This window comes from Musca autumnalis, unplaced genomic scaffold (assembly GCF_047663935.1).
Source record: "Musca autumnalis isolate F117 unplaced genomic scaffold, ASM4766393v1 scaffold_1, whole genome shotgun sequence".
In the NCBI taxonomy this organism is placed as follows: Eukaryota; Metazoa; Arthropoda; class Insecta; order Diptera; family Muscidae; genus Musca; species Musca autumnalis.
In genome coordinates this window covers 248512978-248534663 of record NW_027411644.1, presented here as the reverse complement: position 1 = coordinate 248534663, position 21686 = coordinate 248512978, and the positions used below count along the sequence as shown (strand labels likewise).

Sequence of the window (21686 nt, the reverse complement as noted above, 5' to 3'; positions counted from 1 at the left end):
TTTTGAATATTCTATAAACATTTTTGAATAATTCAGCGGTTAAAATCAATATGTTTTATCAATGGTAATTATTTTGAAGGTTAACCACTGTGGAATATCTGGTGAACGCACCAAAGAGTCAATGTTCCTATATTGATCTTATGAGAGACAAACAATTACCCTCCCGCGTCATTGTGTAGTAAACTAAAATTCTGGAAATAATATTTTTTCTCGTCCAAATAAGTCAAACAGAAATGAACTTACAAATATGAAGAAGAAATAACTTCACCTAGAATCGTTGTGAACTGTTTTTTTCATTACATCAACAATAACATAAGCCATAAACATAATCAGTTGAATGTATCTTTTTACAACAGCAACAACAACAAACGACCAAAACACAAGTCAATATAACGTTCAATGAAAATTTCACATTTCCCCCAAAACAAGCCAAACGCTCAATCGCTCGCTATAAAACGGTTCTTAACGTCCTTGTACATGAAATCGTAACAATTTTTTGTTCAATCGATTTTTGCGATTCTCTTAAGCAACTTCGTAGCAGCTTTAGCCATGTTAAAGACCTTGCTCCGTTTTTTGCACTTTTCATGAGGCTGCTTTCTTAGATGAAGATGATGGTCAGCAGCAACCAGCAACATGGTTGCTAGCCGGCTGCTGCCATTCCTACCACCAGGCCATTTGCTAGATGGCGATAAGGAAATGTAAAATGCTATGGAAACAACAGTGAAGGAACAAAATATGCCTATCAATGTTACAATATCATGACAACTGCAAATATACAGGGGAAAAACAAAAAAAAAACTAAAATGCGAACGATGGAATGAACGCTGCGTAGCAGAGCCATACGCCTTAAATAGCATTTTTATGCCAATGAAAGATTGTCAATAACATTTATTTCTGTCAATTAAAAAAACAAAAACAAAAAGAAAAATATAACAACTAAAAAATTCAATATGCTATGTAACAGAAAAAACCAAAGCATTTTCCATGGTTATTGATTTTTGTTATGCAATTTTTTTCTTTTTGCCGCCAACAGAAGGTGTCTTTTGGCCATCATCAATGATGACGATGAATGCCTGTAAAATGATATTTTTGGCCTAGAGTGTTATTACGTCGCCGCCATATTTCCCTGCGTATTGTTAGCTAATCAAAACGGCCAAACGGTACACCAACTCTTTTTATTGCTTTTGACTAGTTTTGTGTTGTGTTTGGCTGTCATTTTGGTATGAACCCGAATATAACTGCCCAACTGTTTGGAAAACAAGCAAAATACTATTGAATAGATTTTTCCTGTTAGAACTGGAGCAGTCTGTGAAGCTGGAGAGGTGGTTGGTATGAAGATTTAAAGAAATTTTGAAAATTATGTGCAAGGCCAATAAATTTCTTGGGTGAGTAAAAGAATTATCATTTATAGATACCAACCAGGGGCAACTGTTCGACAAGTGCATGATTTATGCGGAATCTTATTTCACCCCAGATGGACATTTTAGCAATTCCCGAAAAATAGATTGGCACTACGCTAGACGCAACCAAAAAAAAAAATCCACGATATTTTGAATCTTTTTTTAAAATCCGCGATATTTTAAAAAAATATTTATAATAAATACACGAATATTTTTTTTAAAAAATCTACGATCATTAAAATGTGTTCTTTAGAGAATACACGATCTTTTAAAAATATTTTTTAGAGAAAGCACGATCTTAAAAAAAATATGTACTTTTAAATAATCGTAAAAAATATACGAATTTTAAAAAATCCAAGTTTTTCAATGTTTACCTTAAAATCCACGATTAGTAAAAAAATATTCTTTAAAAAATTCACGCTTTTTGAAAAAAATATTCTTTAAAAAAATCACGCTTTTTGAAAAAATATGCTTTAAAAATCCACGATTTTTTCAAAGGTTAACATTAAAACAATCAACTTTTTTCCAAGGTAACCTTAAAATCCACAATTTTTGAAATAATTATTCTTCACTATTTTTGAAAAAAATCCTTAACAAACCGCAATTTTCGAAAAAATATTCTTTAAAGCATCTATGAATATTGAATAAATATCCTTTAAAAACTAACAAATATTTAAAAAAAATCGACAAAATTTTGAAAAGAAAATATAAAAAACTGCTACCTTTGAAAAAAGTTTAAAAATCTACGATTTAAAAAAAAATTATATAATCGTAAAAAATGTTCTCAAAAAACCCAACATTTTTGAAAAAAATATGTTTTAAAAATCTACGATTTTTGAAAAAATACTCTTTAGAAAAGCTACGATTTTCGATTTCCTACGGAGGTCTTCTATTCTATACGGTTCTTCTATTCTATAGGTCTTCTCTTCTAAAAAAGCCTCCTACGGAGGTCTTCTAATGATTGCTTAAGTCTGGAGTATTCTGCTGTAGTCCCCCATTGGCTTAACTTCCTCACTACCCTCTACGCAGGGTACGATTTTTGAAAAAATATTCTATAGAAAATGATTTAATTCCTCAACTTTTAAAAAATATTCTTTAAAAAATTCGCAATTTTTTAAAAGAAATATTCTTTAAAAAATCCACCATTTGAAAAGTAGTCTTTAAAAAATCCCCGATTTTTCAAATGCTAACATGAAAACATGATTTTGAAAAAAATATTCTTAAAAAAATCTACGATTTTTGAAAAGTAATTTAAAAAAATGAGCGATTTTTAAAAGAAACCTTACAAAATCCAACTTCTTAAAAAAATATTCTTTAAAAAATCTACTATTTTTGAAAAAATATTCATTAAAAAAATCTATGATTTCAAAAAAAAACATTTTTTAATAATCTACGATTTTAGAAAAAATATTTTTTAAAAAATAAAAAAATAAAACAATGAATAAAAAATTTAAAAATCTACAAATTTTAGAAACAAAATTAAAAACAAAAACTACAATCTTTGGAGAAAAATCTTAAAAAAATCTACGATTATTAAAAAAAAATTTACGATTGTTGAAAAATATTCCTTCTAAAATCGTAAAAAAATATTCTTTAAAAAATCTATAATTTGAAAATCTAAGATTTTTGAAACAAAAAATTAAAAAAGTCCGCGATATTTTAAAAATCCACGATCCACGATTTTAAAACGAAAATTTTTAAACACTACACGATTTTTAAAAAATACACGATCTTTAAAAAATCTCTTTAAAACATCCATGATCTTATAAGAATATGTTTAGAGAAACCACGATCTCATAAAAGATTGAAAATATAGTTTGAAGAAAAAGTTTTTAACTTAACAATTCCACGACTTTAAAAAAAAAAATTCTTTAAAAAATTCACAATTTTTTAAAAGAAATATTCTTAAAAAATCCACCATTTGAAAAGTAGTCTTTAAAAAATCCCCGATTTTTCAAATATTAACTTGAAAACCAAGATTTTGAAAAAAAAAATATTCTTTAAAAAAATCTACGATTTTTGAAAAGTAATCTTAAAAAATCAGAGATTTTTAAAAGAAATCTTAAAAATCCACCATCTTTAAAAAAATATTTTTCAAAAAATCCAATTTTTTTGAAAAAATATTCTTTAGAAATTCTAGTATTTTTGAAAAAATCTATGATTTTTGAAAAAATATTTTTTTAATAATCTACAAATTTTGAAAAAATACTTTTTAAAAAATAAATAAATAAAAAAATGAATAAAAAGTTTAAAAATCTACACATTTTGAAAACAAAATTAAAAAAAAACTACAATTTTTGTAGAAAATATTAAAAATATCTACGATTTAAAAAAAATCCTCAAAAAATTTACGATTGTTAAAAAAATATTCCTTCTAATATAGTAAAAATATTCTTCAAAACATGTATGATTTGAAAATCTAAAATTTTTGAAACAAAAAATTAAAAATGTTCTTTAAAAATACGCGATTTTTGAAAAAATTTTCTTTAAAAATACACGATTATTTCAAAAATTTTCTTTTACAAAGAAATGTAAATGCACGATTTTTACAAAAGATATATTCTTAAAAAAATCCCCGATTTTTACAAAGAAATATTTTTAAAAAATCCCCGATTTTTACAAACTTTAAAAATTCAAGATTTTTGCAAAGAAATGTAAAAAATATTCTTTTAAAAAAATAGAACAATGGTGGCGTATTTTATTGGGATAGCTGTTACAATTTTGATTTTTCAAAATAGTCTGGCTTGATCCTATTGTTGTTGTTTTAATATCTTAAACAAGTAATTTATTAGTGGAGAAGGTTTGGCATTGTTCGCCTGTGGCGAGGATCGAAACCAGTCTTTCCTGCCTTACCCCTTGGCGAAAAATGCCAAACCTTCTCCACTAATAAATTACTTGTTTAAGATATTAAAACAACAACAATAGGATTAAGCCAGACTATTTTGAATAATCAAAATTGTAACAGCTATCCCACTAAAAACGCCACCAATGTTATATTTTTTTAAAAGAATATTTTTTGAAAAAACAATCTAAGATTTTTGAAAAAGTTTTTAAAAATCTACAATTTTTGAAGAAAAAAAATTATTCTTTAAAAATCTGCGATTTTTGAAAAAAACATTCTTTAAAAATCTGCGATTTTTGAAAAAAATGTCTTTAAAAATCTGCGATTTTTGAAAAAATATTCTTTAAAAATCTACGATTTAAAAAAACTATTTTTAAATATACGATTTAAAAATCTACGATTAAAAAATACTATTTTAAAATCTACGATTTTTGAAAAAAAAAGATTATTTTAAAATATACGACCTAAAAAAATATTTTTAAAAATTCTACGATTTAAAAAATATGGTAAAAACTATTTTTTTGCAATTCCCAAATACCATATAATCTTTTAAAATCTACGATTTAAAAAAAATTTTTTAAAATCTGCGATTTAAAAAATATAAATTCTTTTAAAATCTGCGATTTAAAAAATATAAATTCTTTTAAAATCTACGACTTAAATAAACTATATCTTTTTTAAATTCAAGATTATTGCAAAATATTCTTTAAAAATCCACGATTATTGCTAAATATTCTTTAAAAATCCCCTATTATTCAAAAATATTCCTTAAAAATCCACCATTATTGAAAAATATTCTTTTAAATCCACGATTATTGCTAAATATTCTTTAAAAATCCCCTAATTTTCAAAAATATTCCTTAAAAATCCACCATTATTGAAAAATATTCTTTTAAATCCACGATTATTGAATAAGTTCTTTTAAAATTTAGGATAATTTAAAAAATATTTTTTTTAAAAAATCCACGTTTTTTTTTTAATCCACGATTATTGAAAAAAATATTTTTAAAAATCCATGATTATTGAAAAAAATATTTTTAAAAATTCACGATTATTGAAAAAATATTTTTTTAACAATCCATGATTATTGAAAAAAAAAATATTTTTTAAAATTCATGATTATTGAAAAAAATATTTTTAAAAATCTATAATTATTGAAAAAATATTTTTTTAAAAATCCATGATTATTGAAAAAAATATTTTTAGAAATCCACGATTATTGAAAAAATATTTTTTTAAAAATCCATGATTATTGAAAAAAATATTTTTAAAAATCCATAATTATTGAAAAAAATATTTTTTTAAAAATCCATGGTTATTGAAAAAAATATTTTTAAAAATCCACGATTATTGAAAAAATATTTTTTTAAATCTACGTTTATTTAAAATATATTTTTAAAAATCCACGATTATTGAAAAAATATTTTTTTTAATTCTACGATTATTTAAAATATATTTTTTTAAAAATCCATGATTATTGAAAAAAATATTTTTAAAAATCCACGATTATTGAAAAAAGTATTTTTAAAAATCCACGATTAATGAAAAATATTTTTTTAAAAATCCATGATTATTGAAAAAAATATTTTTAAAAATCCACGATTATTGAAAAAAAAAAATATTTTTAAAAATTCACGATTGTTGAAAAAATATTTTTTTAATCTACGATTATTTAAAATATATTTTTAAAAATCCACGATTATTGAAAAAGTATTTTCTTAAATCTACCATTATTTAAAATATTTTTTTTTTTAAAATCCACGATTATTGAAAAAATATTTTTTTAAATCTACGATTATTTAAAATATATTTTTTTTAATCCACGAAAAAAAATGAAAAAAATTTTTTTTTAAATCCACGATTATTGAAAAAATATTTTTATAAAAAAAGATTATTGATTTTTTTAAATCCACGATTATTTAAAAAATGTTTTTATTAAAAATTCACGATTATTGACCAAATATTTTTTTTAAAAATTCACGATTATTGACCAAATATTTATTTTTTAATTACATAAAAAATGTTCGTTAAAAAATTTAAATTCATAAATATTTTCATAAAATCAACTGTCTCTTAAAACGTTTTTTTGTTAATTCAAGATCTTTTAAAAACTGCCTTAAAAAATCCACTATTTACCCCCAGTTTTTGTAAAAATTTTTATTCTTCTCACACGAATTGTCAAATTTTGTAGATCGATTTACTCGCTTTAGCGCAAATGTAGAGCGCTGATTTTTAAATGAGGAATCCTTAACGATATATGTATGGAACGGGAAATGTCTAAAAATTAGATATTTATGTCATCTGGCGGCTGAGCTATGAATGCCTAAATTATTACGAATATAGACGAACGAACAAAAATAAGTTACAAAAACTGGGGGTTAGTCCTTGAAAAAATATTTGTTTAGATTTCAAAATTAATCTCTAATTCCCACACCAACCTCATATTGTATTGCTACTCAATCCGACACTTCTGTGTGGTCTTACTTGTCCAGGCACTGCACAACCAACGAAAATAGAAAGAATATTTGTTTCTAGAATTTCTATTTTAAGAAAATTTTGATATTATCACAGGTTGTTTGTTTGTTGTTGTTGTCGTTGCATGCCAAAAACAAATGTTCAATTTTATTTCTAGTCTTGCGGGACATTTTACCATTGTGTGGCAGCACATTATTTGGGCTAACGAACAAAGAGAATAACAGAAGAAAAAATGCAATGACAATGTTTATGCACAACGCCCACATGTAATCCAGGAAGTTGTTTTGATAATCATCTTTGTGTTACAGTTTCAGTGAAGCTACTAAATTCAATTAATGTTTCTTTTGGCTATAAGATATTTTACTTTTTGGTATTGAAATAAAGAGGATAGGTTTATGTACTCCAATAGAAAATAAATAAAAATTAATTGTTTCTTACTGCCTAAAAGTATGCCAGGAAATTGTTATGAAATGTAAGGGAATGTAAATTTAAATTCCGAAATTAATTAATGGGTTTAAATATCTTTTTTTAGGAATCAAAAGGGTACAAATCAAGTTGCTTTTTAAGAAATGCAATATTGTTTTGAAGTCGAATTACTCAAAATATTTAAACAAATGCAAACTCACCTGCAAAGAGAAAAAAGAGTTTTTGTTTTGAGAATTGATTAAATAGGAGTTTTCAAAACAAATTCACCATTACTGAAAATATACATTTCTTCAATATCTCTGTTTTTTAGAAAAAAAAATACTTAGTTGTATTGAGTTATTGAGTTTATGACTTAATTCAGCAAAGCTGAGTAATGATTTTTCACAATGAAAATAATCATAGCACCATATATGACTATTTTTGCAATAAAAAACACTATTCAGCTCAGCTTTAGTTGTATTGAGTTATAATCTACATGTATACCATTTGATTCAGCTAATTTATTTCAATAACATCATAAATTTTTATAAATTCTGTAAAGCTGAATGATTTTTCTAAATGAAAAAAATTCATAACACGACCACATATGATTATTTTTGCAAAAAATAGTGTTATTGTTATTGTTATGTTCAGCCCAGCTGAATTAGATGTTCTTTAACAAAAACAGTAAAGAAAACAAAATTTTTCTTTTGCAATTGAATTCTTTATAGAATTGCTGAACAAACACTTACTAAATTATAAAACACATTTAAAAATAGAGCAATTTTTTTCAATTAAAGTGTAATATAATTTTAAATTTAGTAATAACAACCTAAAATTCCACATACAAAAACAACTCACGTCTATCTAAAATTATTTACTATTATTATTATCAAAAACACCATCACCTGGTTCATTTTATTTTAGAACAACACAATTTTTTAAATAGCTCACACACGCACGCATAATGGTTATAAATCACCGTGTCTTATAATGAAAATTAATTAAATTCATTAAAGTTCGATTCACATAAATATTCGTGCCACACTTAACCTGTAATTTTCTTTTCAACTGACTGTGGTTGGTGGATGCGTTTCACCGCCGCCACAAAATAATAATAAGTACCTTAGGGACCTTGTTGAAGATCTGTACTGTAGCTGTTCCAAGGTAATTGTGTGATTTTTGTATTTTCTTTTTATTTATTAAATAAATCATTTCAACACCAGACGCTTTGTTATCATGCCTTCCTGAGTTAAGAAGAAGAATGAAACAGTTGAGAGTGGCAGGCGGCAGTAGTGTCGGCATTTGTGGAATTGATTCATTGAAGTTTGCCACTTGCAGCAATTGGCCAATTTAACTTGAAATGTTCAAGATGGGAGTTTAGGTATTGTTGGTACATTCTTAAATCAAGGAAAGGGTGAAGAAGGTGTATTCGAAATATGTACGGTGGGAGAATACGTACAAGAAGACGTATATTGTATAAAAAAATATTTTTTCAACTATCTAAACCTAAAGTTATTACATTTTTATATTTTTTATATTTTTATATTTTCATATTTTCATATTTTTATACTTTTATATTTTTATGTTTTTATATTTTTATATGTTTATATTTTTTTATATTTTTATATTTTTTAACTTTTATATTTTAATATTTTAATATTTTTATATTTTTATATTTTTATATTTTTACATTTTTATATTGTTATATTTTTATAGTTTTATAGTTTTATATTTTTATATTTTTATATTTTTATATTTTTATATTTTTATATTTTTATATTTTTATATTTTTATATTTTTATATTTTTATATTTTTATATTTTTATATTTTTATATTTTTATATTTTTATATTTTTATATTTTTATATTTTTATATTTTTATATTTTTATATTTTTATATTTTTATATTTTTATATTTTTATATTTTTATATTTTTATATTTTTATATTTTAATATATTAATATTTTAATATTTTTATATTGTTATATTTTTATAATTTTATATTTTTATATGTTTATATTTTTTATATTTTTTAATTTTTATATTTTTTTTTTTTTTTGTTTTGCCTTATTAAGGCGAAGGTAATTTTTAGAGTGATATTTGAATTAATTCTCTTTCGAGTTGAGCTATTTAGACCTAATAGGTACATTGAAAAATTAGGAATCCACCGAAGTCCCACACATTCAACCACTATGCTACGTTTCACGGGTGGTTAGACCGATCATCAGGCATATTGAATGGTGTTTTTTAGTGGGTGGACGAAGGCTAAGCTTGGAGACTAGCATTTATATCACAAATCATTCGAAATTTGTATATTCGAATTATTTATTTTTTTTTTTTTAGGGTTACGAGCCAAGTCGGACTATAGGAAAGGTTTGGAATTAAATGACTAACATTAAAAAAAAAAAAAATAATTCGAATATACAAATTTCGAATGATTTGTGATATAAATGCTAGTCTCCAAGCTTAGCCTTCGTCCACCCACTAAAAAACACCATTCAATATGCCTGATGATCGGTCTAACCACCCGTGAAACGTAGCATAGTGGTTGAATGTGTGGAACTTCGGTGGATTCCTAATTTTTCAATGTACCTATTAGGTCTAAATAGCTCAACTCGAAAGAGAATTAATTTAATTTTTATAGTTTTATATTTTTTATATTTTTATATTTTTATATTTTAATATTTTTATATTTTTATTTTTTATATTTTTATATTTTTATGTTTTTATATTTTTATATTTTTATAATTTTATATTTTTTTATTTTTATATTTTTATATTTTATATTTTTCATTATATTTTTCGTCATTACATCCCACTGTTCATTACCGGTAGGAAATTCGTTTATCCACGTCATTGAAACGTGCGTATGTGTGTGTGAAATTTTCTAAATAAATATAAATTACCCTAGTTGAAAACGTGTCAGTGCACCTTTTGCAAAAATGTGTTGAAATCGATGAGATCTTCACGAGTTTGTTTATCTTCTCTCCTGCTTTTGGGTGCAGCATGTGGTGTCTATAGATTTCCACATGCCATTCATTCATTGAGCATGTGCAACTGGGATTCTTTTTGTTATTTATGGTTGTTACATTGGGAACTAGAGCTTACATTTGGTAATAAGCACTTTTGTGCGTTATTATTGTTGTTGTTTGTTATAGAGGTTAAATAATAAAAAGAAGAGTTTAAAAATGCATTTTGATTTTATTTCATTGCCCTCAGGGTTGATTTTATTGACCACAGCTGTTATTTATGGCTATTGGCATAGGAAGGGAAATCATTGATTTTTGGGTGTGCTCCCTGCTCACCGAAATGTTTTATTATTTCCTTGCAACAATGTTGCAAAATACCTACAATAATTGTACATATATAAAAGAGGGGAGATTTGGCATGTGATTTTAATACGAAGGTGTGTCATAAGTCAAAAGCAAGTTTAGTGTTGTTTAAAATTTATTAAGCGGAAGATTTAATGAACATATAACAGATTAAGGAATAATACATTCAATATATGCCAAAAGGATCGCAATTCAGCTATGCTGAATTAATATTTTCATAGATATAACGTAATTCAGCTAAGCAGGTGTCCTAGTTTTTTAATGAAAACATAATTCAGCTGTTTTATGTTTTGGTAATGTTATGCAAAATGCAAAGTTTTAACAATTTAAATCTTTACAACTTTACTAAATTATGATAATACATTTAAAATAACCGATTCAGCTGAGCTGAATTATTTTATTCTTATCAAACACATTCAATTCAGCTAATGTATTCACTATATGTAAAGGAAAAGTATATTCGGCCGAGCAGAGTTAGTATTTTCCTATATAAAACTCAATTCAGCTAAGCAGATTTCGTATTTTTTCTTACGAAAGCATAATTCAGCTAATGTATTCATTATATGTAAAGGAAAAGTATATTAAGCTGAGCTGAGTTAGTATTTTCCTAGATAAAACTCTATTCAGCTAAGCAGATTTTGTATTTTTTCTTAAGAAAACATAATTCAGCTAATGTATTCACTATATGTAAAGGAAAAGTATATTCAGCTGAGCTGAGTTAGTATTTTCCTATATACAACTCAATTCAGCTAAGCTGATTTTGTATTTTTTTCTTAAGAAAGCATAATTCAGCTAATGTATTCACTATATGTAAAGGAAATGTATATTCAGCTGAGCTGAGTTTAGTATTTTCCTATATAAAACTAAATTCAGCTAAGAAGATTTTGTATTTTTTCTTAAGAAAGCATAATTCAGGTAATGTATTCACTATATGTAAAGGAAAAGTATATTCCGCTGAGCTGAGTTAGTATTTTCCTATATACAACTCAATTCAGCTAAGAAGTTTTTGTATTTTTTTTCTTAAGAGAGCATAATTCAGCTAATATATTCATTATATGTAAAGGAAAAGTATATTCAGCTGAGCTGAATTAGTATTTTGCTAGGTAAAACTCAATTCAGCTAAGCAGATTTTGTATTTTTTTCTTAAGAAAGCATAATTCAGCTGACAATATTTCATTGTTATTCATAATATTATACAAAATATTGAGTTTTAACAATAAAACTCTATTCAACTCTGCTGAATTATGATTTCAATATAAAGTAACCAATTCAGCTTAGCTGAATTAATTTTTTCTTACAAAATACATTCAATTCAGCATCCTCTTTAATGCGTGCTAAGGAAAAGTATATTCAGCTGAGCCAAAAAAAAAAACATTAACTAAGGTGAATTAAATTTGTTTCTCTAAAAAAACCCCTAATTCAGCTGCTGAAAATTTCGATTTTCTAAGCTTTTCATCTACACCAATTCTCTAGTTATTATTTTATCATTATGATCCCCCACCAAAATAAATACCCCATTCCCCCTAACCTAAATTTAATACTCATCTTTCTCATCCTCTTCTTCTTTCCAATCTTCTACTTTTGCAGATCGGCCAATTACTATCGTGCCACAAATATTTGTGAATTATCTGAAATGGATCGTATTACATTGGCTGGTACAAGTGCATTCCAAAGTCAAGATGGCATCGATTATCTGGAGAACAATTGCGCCGAAGAACCAAATAAATTATGCGAATTCAAACGTTTATCTGGTAGAATATTGAAAACTGTCGATTCAGTATATCAGGATGTTGGCAGTATTGATGAGTGCCGTGATTTGTGTATAAATTCGCCATACAGGTAAGTAGCAGGGCAAAAAAAGCCGCCAACACAACACAGTAACGGACAAGAGCAGACCTTAAACGGCAAAGATAATGATGACGACAATGGCCTGACGATGATCGCTACAGCTTTTTGTTGCCGCACAAACAAAGAGAATGATGTGTGGTGGTTACAACAAAAAAAACGCATTTAATGTGATTAGAAATAATATTAGACGATATGGTGAAAAAAAAACAATGAGGAGTCAAGTTGCAGTAAAATAACGCAACAAGTGTCTGTCTGAACTTTTAAAACAGGTTGCATATCTGTTACTCACTGGCCCAACAAGCTTAAACCATTAGTTTCTCATCCACCACACAAATTTATTATGACCAAATTATTGTAAGGTTATTTATGATCATCTCTGTTCAATGTTCAACCAGAGACTAAAGTACTTCAACAAGTGGTAAACGCTTTTTGAGGAGGCTCGTGATGCTCATAAAATTTATTATGCTCTAAGGTGTTCCCATTTTGTATGATTTTTCGGTGAAATAAGAATTTATGACCTCAGCAGAGGAAAAACGCCAAATTCTTTCGATCAAAGATCAATGTAAGCCTGTTTTATGGCTTAACGGAAAATGGCTATACATGATACCCCTTAGGGGAAGACGAGAGAGGGATGGAGGTGTTTGGTTGTAATGTGAGATTTTTAGCTACAAGAAGAGCAATAGAAACAATGTCATGATGTTTGATTCATAAATTCCGATAATATGGGTTATAAATTAAGCTGACTGCAAGGAAACCTAGAAGTATGCAACAGATTTTGATATTAAATATTTGTTAAACAATTCTTCGCCTACCTGGGGCAGAAAACTTTGTTTCGATTTGTGAGATTTACATCATTACAAGAGAACGAAAAACACAATTCCGGGTAACCATGCGTTAGACTTTTTAGGTTATCCTAAAAGTATGTATGATATTTTAGGATTATATGTAAGAAAACATATGTTTGAATTCAAGCCTAAAAGTATGCAGCATACATTACTAAGGGGGTACTAAACAGTGAAATGCAAGTCACTATCGATGATTAGAAAGTACACTTTATAAGCTACCAATAGAACACATTTGCCAGAAACTTGAAGGGAGCTTCTCACGTGACATGACACAGTTTACAGAAGGCACGCGTGACACGACAATTAGAAATAGTGCTTTACAAACTGCCAAGAAAAAAACCCTGTGCCGAAAACCGGGAGTGGAATTCCTTACGGGACACGAAGCACGTGTGACATGAATCACCGTACGACGTTCCCTCTTCTCTAATAGGAAGATTTAATAAGCGTGATAAAAAAAGTCCTTATATCTTCGAGGAGAGGAGATGAAGGGAAACTTTAAATATGAGACTTTTATACGGCCTTAAGGAACTGAAAGGAGGCGGACTGCAGCGAGTTTTTATAGACGAGTTGATGAGAGTCTTGAACAGAGGTACGAGGAGATCATTCGCTGACTTAACCTCAAGATACGCTCATCCACGTTAACAAGTTTATTGCACGAGTGAATAGAAATAAACACGGTTGTATCAGAGTCTTATAGACAAGCCAACGAACGTCTTAATAGAGGAGCTGAAAGGAGACGAGCTACAGTGGGTCATAATATCAGAAGGGAATTTGTTTATACGAACTGAAAGGAACATTTATAGAGGTACTATAGGCTTTTCCGCTCTAGGCCCGATCACCCACGTTAATAGGTTTGATGATCTATCAAACCTATGCTCTTACATAGTATGCTGGTACAACAACCCACGGTTATAAGTTATATGCATGCGTGACACGAAAAAACCTAGATAGCACGCGTGACACGAATCAGAGTGATACCCGCCCTCTTTAAAAGAAAGCTATTATTTATGATTTGAATGAAGTTTTCTTGAATGAACCTAAAGGAACCGAGCTACAAAGGAGTCGCTGTAGACAAGCTGAAAGGAGTCGTTATAGATGAGCAAAGGCACGAATGAGTTAGGCTAACATGTCTGTTTCACGCGTGACACGAATCAGTTATCAAAGTAATATAGACGATCTAAAGGAGGTGCTGCAGTGAATCTAAATACGCAAGCTAATGGGAATCGGCATAGACGAACTGAAAGCAGCATTAATAGACGAGCAGAGGCACGGACGAATTATCTACTTAGAAAACTTCTAGGCACGATCACGCGCGACTTGAAACAAGTTTGCACAAATCAGAGTGACGCTCAAGCAGTCGTGCCTCTGCGATTAGTACTCTGATGTTAACTCTACACATGCTAACATGTTAGTTTCATGCGTGACACGAAACAATTTATAGGTTGCCTTCTTAACACGAAACACAGATGGACACACGTCCTCTGTAGAATAAACCCAGCAAACCAAATGTCGGATGGCCGGCACCTCTGAACAATTTCGGAAGCAAAATCGTTTAGATTTCGTTCCGATTTCTCAAAGATTTTTCGGAGGGGAAATACTTCTGATTTTTTACTGATTTCGTTCCGATTAAATTCAGATTTTGTTGGGAAATCGGAGCAAAATCGGATCGAGATTTCGTTCTGAAATTATGTCAACCACTTCATACAAATTTCGTTAAGATATCGTTACGATTTCGGATCCGATTTCTAAACGATTTTTCGCAGGGGAAATAGTTTAGATTTTTTACTGATTTCGTTCCGATATCGGAGCGAATGTAGGAATTAAATTTCTCTTCCGAATTTCCCAAGTATTTTCTTCAGATTTCGTCCGGAAATCGATCCTATTTCGCAACGAGATTTCGTTCCGAAATTATGTCAACCACTTCATATATCTTTCGTTAAAATATCGTTACGATTTCGGATCCGACATCGGCTATGTCCGAATTTTTTTCCGATTTCGTTACGATATAGGTACAATTGCTTTGCTGGGAAGTTTTATATACCAATGGAAGTTTTCATAGACGAACTTAAAATAATCGAGCGACACAAAGTCGTTGCTGACAGCCTGAAGAGAATCTTTATAGGCGAGTGAATGAATGAATTACTTCTAAGCCAGCCGAAGCGAGCCGTTGTGGACGATTAGAAAAAATTCTTTATAGACAAGGTAAATGGTGTTTTTATAGACCAACTTTATAGAAGCCCTAAGGGAACGTCTTTAGAAAAACGGAACCCAGTCTTTATAGAAGAGCTGAAGGGAGTCTTAAAGTTAGTATTTACGGACGACATAAAGTGAGTCTTAGAAACGAGCTGAAAGAAGTTTTTATAAGCGTCAAATAGCGAAACTTTTTATACGTCCAGAAACGAGTCTTTATGGAGGACCAGAAGTTGTACGGAGTCCTAATAAATGATTAGAGGGAGCCTTATAGAGGAAACGACCAGATGGGAGTTCTTATAGGTACCAAAATTGAGTCAGCCTAGATATCTGGAAGCGGAAGGGAGTCTTTTTAGAAGAACACAAGCTTAAGCGTGTCTTTATAGATGACTTAAATTGTTATAAAGAAGCTGAAGGAAGTCTTTATAGACATCAAGAAGCGAGATGGCCAGAATGGAATTTCAATAGACGACCAGCATTAGGTCTAAATGACCGGAATGGAGGCTTCTGGAAGACCTGAAGTGAGACATTATATATGACCAGAAAGGGGTGTATATATGAACAGAGGGCAGTCTATAGAGACAACCATAACTTAGTCTTCATATTGGACCAGAAGGGATTATTTTAATAAACGACCGGAAGGGAGTCCTTACAGACGACCTGAAAACATCAATGCAAACTAGAATGAGATTTAATATATGACTAGAAGGAGTCTTTATAGACGACCAAAAGGGAGTCTCTATAGACGACCAAAAGGGAGTCTCTATAGACGACCAAAAGGGGGTCTCTATAGAGACCGCAAGGGTGTCTTTATAGACGACCGCAAGGGTGTCTTTATAGACGACCAAAAGGGAGCCGTTATAGACGATCAAAAGGGAGTCTTTATAGATGACCAAAAGGGAGTCTTTATAGATGACCAAAAAAGAGTATTTATAGATAAACAGGAGGGAGTCTTCATAGAAGACCAAAAGGGAGTCTCAAAAGGGAGTCTTTATACACCAAAAAGGAGTATTTATAGACGACCAGAAGGGAGTCTTCATAGACGACCAAAAGGGAGCCTTTGTAGACGACCAGAAGGGAGTCGTTATAGACCCAAAAGGGAGTCTTTATAGACGTCCAAAAAAAGAGTCTTTATAGACGACCAAAAGGGAGTCTTTATAGACGACCAAAAGGCAGTCTATATAGAAGACAAAAAGGGAGTCTTTATAGACGACCAAAAGGGAGTCTTTATAGACGACCAAAAGGGAGTCTTTATAGACGACCAAAAGGGAGTCTTTATAGACGACCAAAATGGAGTCTTTATAGACGACCAAAAGGGAGTCTTTATAGACGACCAAAAGGGAGTCGTTATAGGCTTTATAGACGATCAAAAGGGTGTCTTTATGACGACCAAAAGGCAGTCTTTATAGACGACCAAAAGGGAGTCTTTATAGACGACCAAAAGGAAGTCTTTGTAGACGACCAAAAGGAAGTCTTTATAGACGACCAAAATGGAGTCTTTATAGACGACCAAAAGGAAGTCTTTATAGACGAAAAGAAGGGAATCTTTATAGACGTCCAAAAAAAGAGTCTTTATAGACGACCAAAAGGGAGTCTTTATAGACGACCAAAAGGCAGTCTATATAGAAGACAAAAATGGAGTCTTTATAGACGACCAAAAGGGAGTCTTTATAGACGACCAAAAGGGAATCTTTATAGACGACCAAAAGGGAGTCGTTATAGGCTTTATAGACGATCAAAAGGGTGTCTTTATGACGACCAAAAGGCAGTCTTTATAGACGACCAAAAGGGAGTCTTTATAGACGACCAAAAGGAAGTCTTTGTAGACGACCAAAAGGAAGTCTTTATAGACGAAAAGAAGGGAATCTTTATAGACGGCCAGAAGGGAGTCTTCATAGACGACCAGAAGGGAGTCTTTATAGACGACCAAAAGGAAGTCTTTATAGACGAACAAAAGGGAGTCTTTAGAGACGACCATAGGGAGTCTTTATAGACGACCAAAGGGAGTCTTTATAATCGACCATAAGGGAGTCGTTATAGACGACCAAAAGGGAGTCTTTATAGACGACCAAAAGGGAGTCTTATCGACGACCTAAAGGGAGTCTTTATAGACGACCAAAAGTGTGTCTTTATAGACGACCAAAAGAGAGGCTTTATAGACGACCAAAAGAGAGACAAAAGAGAGAAACTGAACGCAGACTTTATTGTCGACTAGTAGGGAGTTTTTATTTAGAGTCATTTAACTTGGTGCATTGACTTTCATGCACATAAGGTCCAATGTTCTATACAACTGGAAGGGAATCAAAAAATTCCAAACGAAGTGTTTATAATCTGAGAGTCTCTATAGAAAACCAAATTGGTGTCTAAACAATCAGAAGTCGGACAGATGCTCTGTTCCGCGATTTTGCCGCACATCGGGTGTGGGTCCAATTATGAGAGATGACTTTCGTTTTATATTTAAAGCTCATACGATCCAAGACATTTTACTTATTCTTTCTTAATATGTTGACTAGACCTCACTATTTCAACTTCTTCAAATTATTATCATGCATTTTGCTTCTCCCCCCTCTAGATGCCATTCCTATGATTTCGGTGATACCGGTGATATGGTCTGCCGTTTGTCTCATCACAGTCGTGCCACTTTGTCCGATGTACAAGATCCCTACTTGGAAGTACCCGAAGCTGCCACCTACGAATTATCCTCCTGTTATAATGTTACCATTGAATGCGGAGCTGGTGATATGATTGCTCGTATACGCACTTCCAAACTGTTCGATGGCAAAGTATATGCCAAGGGTTCTCCAAAATCCTGTTCTGTCGATGTTAAAAACTCTTTGGAATTTGAATTGAAAATGGGCTATCAAGATTTGGAATGTAATGTACGTCAACAGGGTTCCGGTAGATATATGAATGATGTCGTCATTCAACATCACGATACAATTGTTACATCATCCGATTTGGGTTTGGCCGTAACATGTCAATATGATTTAACCAATAAATCGGTATCGAATGAAGTTGATTTGGGTGTTAAGGGTGATATTGAACCTGCCTTGTCCGAAGAAGTTATTGTCGATTCACCTAATGTAGTTATGAAGATTACCGCCCGCGATGGTTCGGATGTTATGCGTTCCGCTGAAGTTGGTGATCCTTTGGCATTGAAATTCGAAATTTTGGATGAATCATCACCTTATGAAATCTTTGTACGCGAATTGGTTGCCATGGATGGTGGTGATAATGCTGAAATTACTTTGATCGATTCAAATGGTTGTCCTACAGACCACTTTATTATGGGTCCTATTTACAAGAGCAGTTTATCGGGCAAGATTCTGTTGTCACATTTCGATGCTTTCAAATTCCCCTCATCCGAAGTGGTGCAATTCCGTGCTTTGGTAACACCCTGCATGCCAACCTGTGAACCGGTGCAGTGTGACCAGGAAGATATTAGTGGTGAATTTAAATCTTTGTTGTCCTATGGTCGTAGACGTCGTTCCGTTAATGTTACAGGTGAGTATTGGAGAGATTTATTTCTTAAACATTTACTTCCATACCTTATTCTTAGACATCTTTATCTATTCCCCAAAATATCTAAGCTTCTGTCATTTTAATGCTTGTCCTACACACCACAATTACTTTATCACTGTGATCATCCTCCATCATCAGCTTCTTAATGATAGCATTTTATCGCTTTATTTTGAGCTTCCATACTTAGCTCTAGAGACCACATACTTTTTGGGTTAATTTATATATTTTTTCTCTTTGTCTCTTCCTTTTCTTTTCAAACAGCTTCCTTTGGTGGTAATCATCTTAGACAACGTCGTGAAACCACTAAGAAACCTAGTCAAGAAGATTTGCTTTTGGTGCAATCAATTCAGATCACTGACAAATTTGGCTTCGATAAACAACAACAATCGAAATCTAACAGCAACCACATGGGCTACGATGCCAATGAAACTGTCTTCATTGCCAGTGAAGCTGCTTCCCAAGGATTCTGTGTTAATGCCATTGGTAAGTTTTAGTTGTAAAGTTTGTACTTATCTGTGGTAACGCGTTGACTACAATAGCTAATGATAAATACAGTATGGGAACACTATATTAGTACGTGTAAAAAATAGATAACTAGGAAGGTACTATAAAATCGAGCGGAATAAAGTTTTTATGGACGAGGTGTAGAGAGTCTTTTAGACGAACTTAAACCCGGCGATATGAATGGTATATTTTAAGATACATTTAAGTTAGGTTTACTCGTGACACGAAACAAATTATGTAAGCCACGCGTGACACTAATTACATTGAAATACCTGTCCGGAGGTCTGAAGGCTATCTTTTTAGACAAACTTATGTCAGATCCACGCGTGACACGAAACAAAATATGAAAGGCACGCGCATGACACGAATCACATTACGACACCTGCCCGCCATTATAGACGTATTAAATGAAGACGAACTCAAAGGAGGGGATCCAAAGGGTATCCTTTTACACAAACTTAAGTTAGGTTCAGGCGTGACAGGAATCAACTTACGGAAGAGACGCATGGCACGAATAACAATACGACACCTGCCCGTCTTTATAGATGCATTGAATGAAGACGAACTAAAGGGTATCATTTTAGACAAACTTAAGTTAGGTTCACGGTTGACACGAATCAAGTTATGGAAGGCACGCATGACTCGAACCACATTACGTCACCTGTCCGTCTTTATGAATACAAACTTAATGGAGGCGATCTGAAGGGTATCTTATTAGACAAACTTATCTCAGATCCACGCGTGACACGAAACGAAATATGAAAGACACGCGCGTGGCACGAATCACATTACGACACCTGCCCGCCATTATAGACGTATTAATTGAAGACGAACTTAAAGGAGGCGATCCAAAGGGTATCCTTTTACACAAACGTAAGATAGGTTCACGCGTGATACGAATCAATTTACGGAAGGCACGCATGGCACGAATCACAGGACGACACCTGCCCGTCTTTATAGATGCATTGAATGAAGACGAACTAAAGGGTATCATTTTAGGCAAACTTAAGTTAGGTTTACGGTTGACACGAATCAAGTTATGGAAGGCACGCATGACACGAATCAGATTACCACACCTGCCCGTCTTTATGAAGACGAACTTTGGAGGCAATCTGAAGGGTATCTTTTTAGATAAACCTATGTCAGATCAACGCGTGACACGAAACAAAATGTGAAAGGCACGCGCATGACACGAATCACATTACGAATTCTGTCCGCCATTATAGACGTATTAAATGAAGACGAACTTAAAGTAGGCGATCCAAAGGGTATCCTTTTTCACAAACTTAAGTTAGGATCACGCGTGACACGAATCAATTTACGGAAGGCACGCATGGCACGAATCACAGCACGACACCTGCCCGTCTTTATAGACGCATTGAATAAAGACGAACTACAGGGTATCGTTTTACACAAAATTAAGTTAGGTTCACGCGGGACACGAATAAAGTTATGGAAGGCACGCATGACACGAACCACATTACGACACCTGTCTGTCTTTATGAAGACGAACTTAATGTAGGCGATCTGAAGGGTATCTTTTTAGACAAACTTATGTAAGATCAACGCGTGACACGAAAGAAAATATGAAAGGCACGCGCATAACACGAATCACATTACGACACCTGCCCGCCATTATCGACGTATTAAATGAAGACGAACTTAAAGGAGGCGATCCAAAGGGTATCCTTTTACAGAATGTTAAGTTAGGTTCACGCGTGACACGAATCAATTTATGGAAGGCACGCATGGCACGAATCACAGTACGACACCTGTCCGTCTTTATAGACGTATTCAATTAAGACGAGCGGAAAAGAGTCTTTATAGACAAACTGAAGGTAGTTCTTGTAGGGGACATCAACGGAGACTTTATAGTTGACCTTAAGCTCGTCTCCATAGACGAAACCTCCGATGAGGGTCGAATGGAGATCAGAGGAATGTCTGTGTTGATCACTTATAATTATTTTATGTAAATAAGACGCATTCAATAAAGACGACAGAGCGAGACGAGCGGAAGAAAGTCTTTATAGACGAGCGGATGATAGTCTTTCTAGACGAGATGAAGGAAGTCTTTATAGGCGATATGAAGAAAGTCTTTACAGAAGAGCTGAAGAGAGTCTTTACAGGCGAGCTGAAGAGAGTCTTTACCGGCTATTTGAAGAGAGTCTTTACAGGCGAGCTGAAGAGAGTCTTTAATGACGAGTTGAAGGTATTATTGGTAAACGAGCTGAAGGAAGTCTTTATAGACGCCCTCAAAGGACTCTTTATGGACGACATCAAGGAAGACTTTATAGGCGGCCTGCCTAGTCTTTAAACCAGC

At 31.5% G+C, this 21686-nt stretch overlaps 2 protein-coding genes across 9 annotated transcripts in view; one reads left to right on the top strand and one right to left on the bottom strand.

Moving 5' to 3' along the window:
* Atg16 (Autophagy-related 16) overlaps nt 1-21686 on the bottom strand; it is a 611817-nt gene that overhangs the window by 529179 nt on the left and 60952 nt on the right. The gene's annotated exons all lie outside the window — the stretch shown is intronic.
* LOC141389322 (uncharacterized) overlaps nt 1-21686 on the top strand; it is a 263625-nt gene that overhangs the window by 235292 nt on the left and 6647 nt on the right. For both annotated transcript variants that reach the window (XM_073960675.1, XM_073960674.1), the window contains 3 exons: nt 12045-12296; nt 17913-18844; nt 19124-19345. In XM_073960675.1, the coding sequence (XP_073816776.1) occupies nt 12045-12296; nt 17913-18844; nt 19124-19345 (1406 nt within the window). The remainder of the gene's footprint in view (nt 1-12044; nt 12297-17912; nt 18845-19123; nt 19346-21686) is intronic.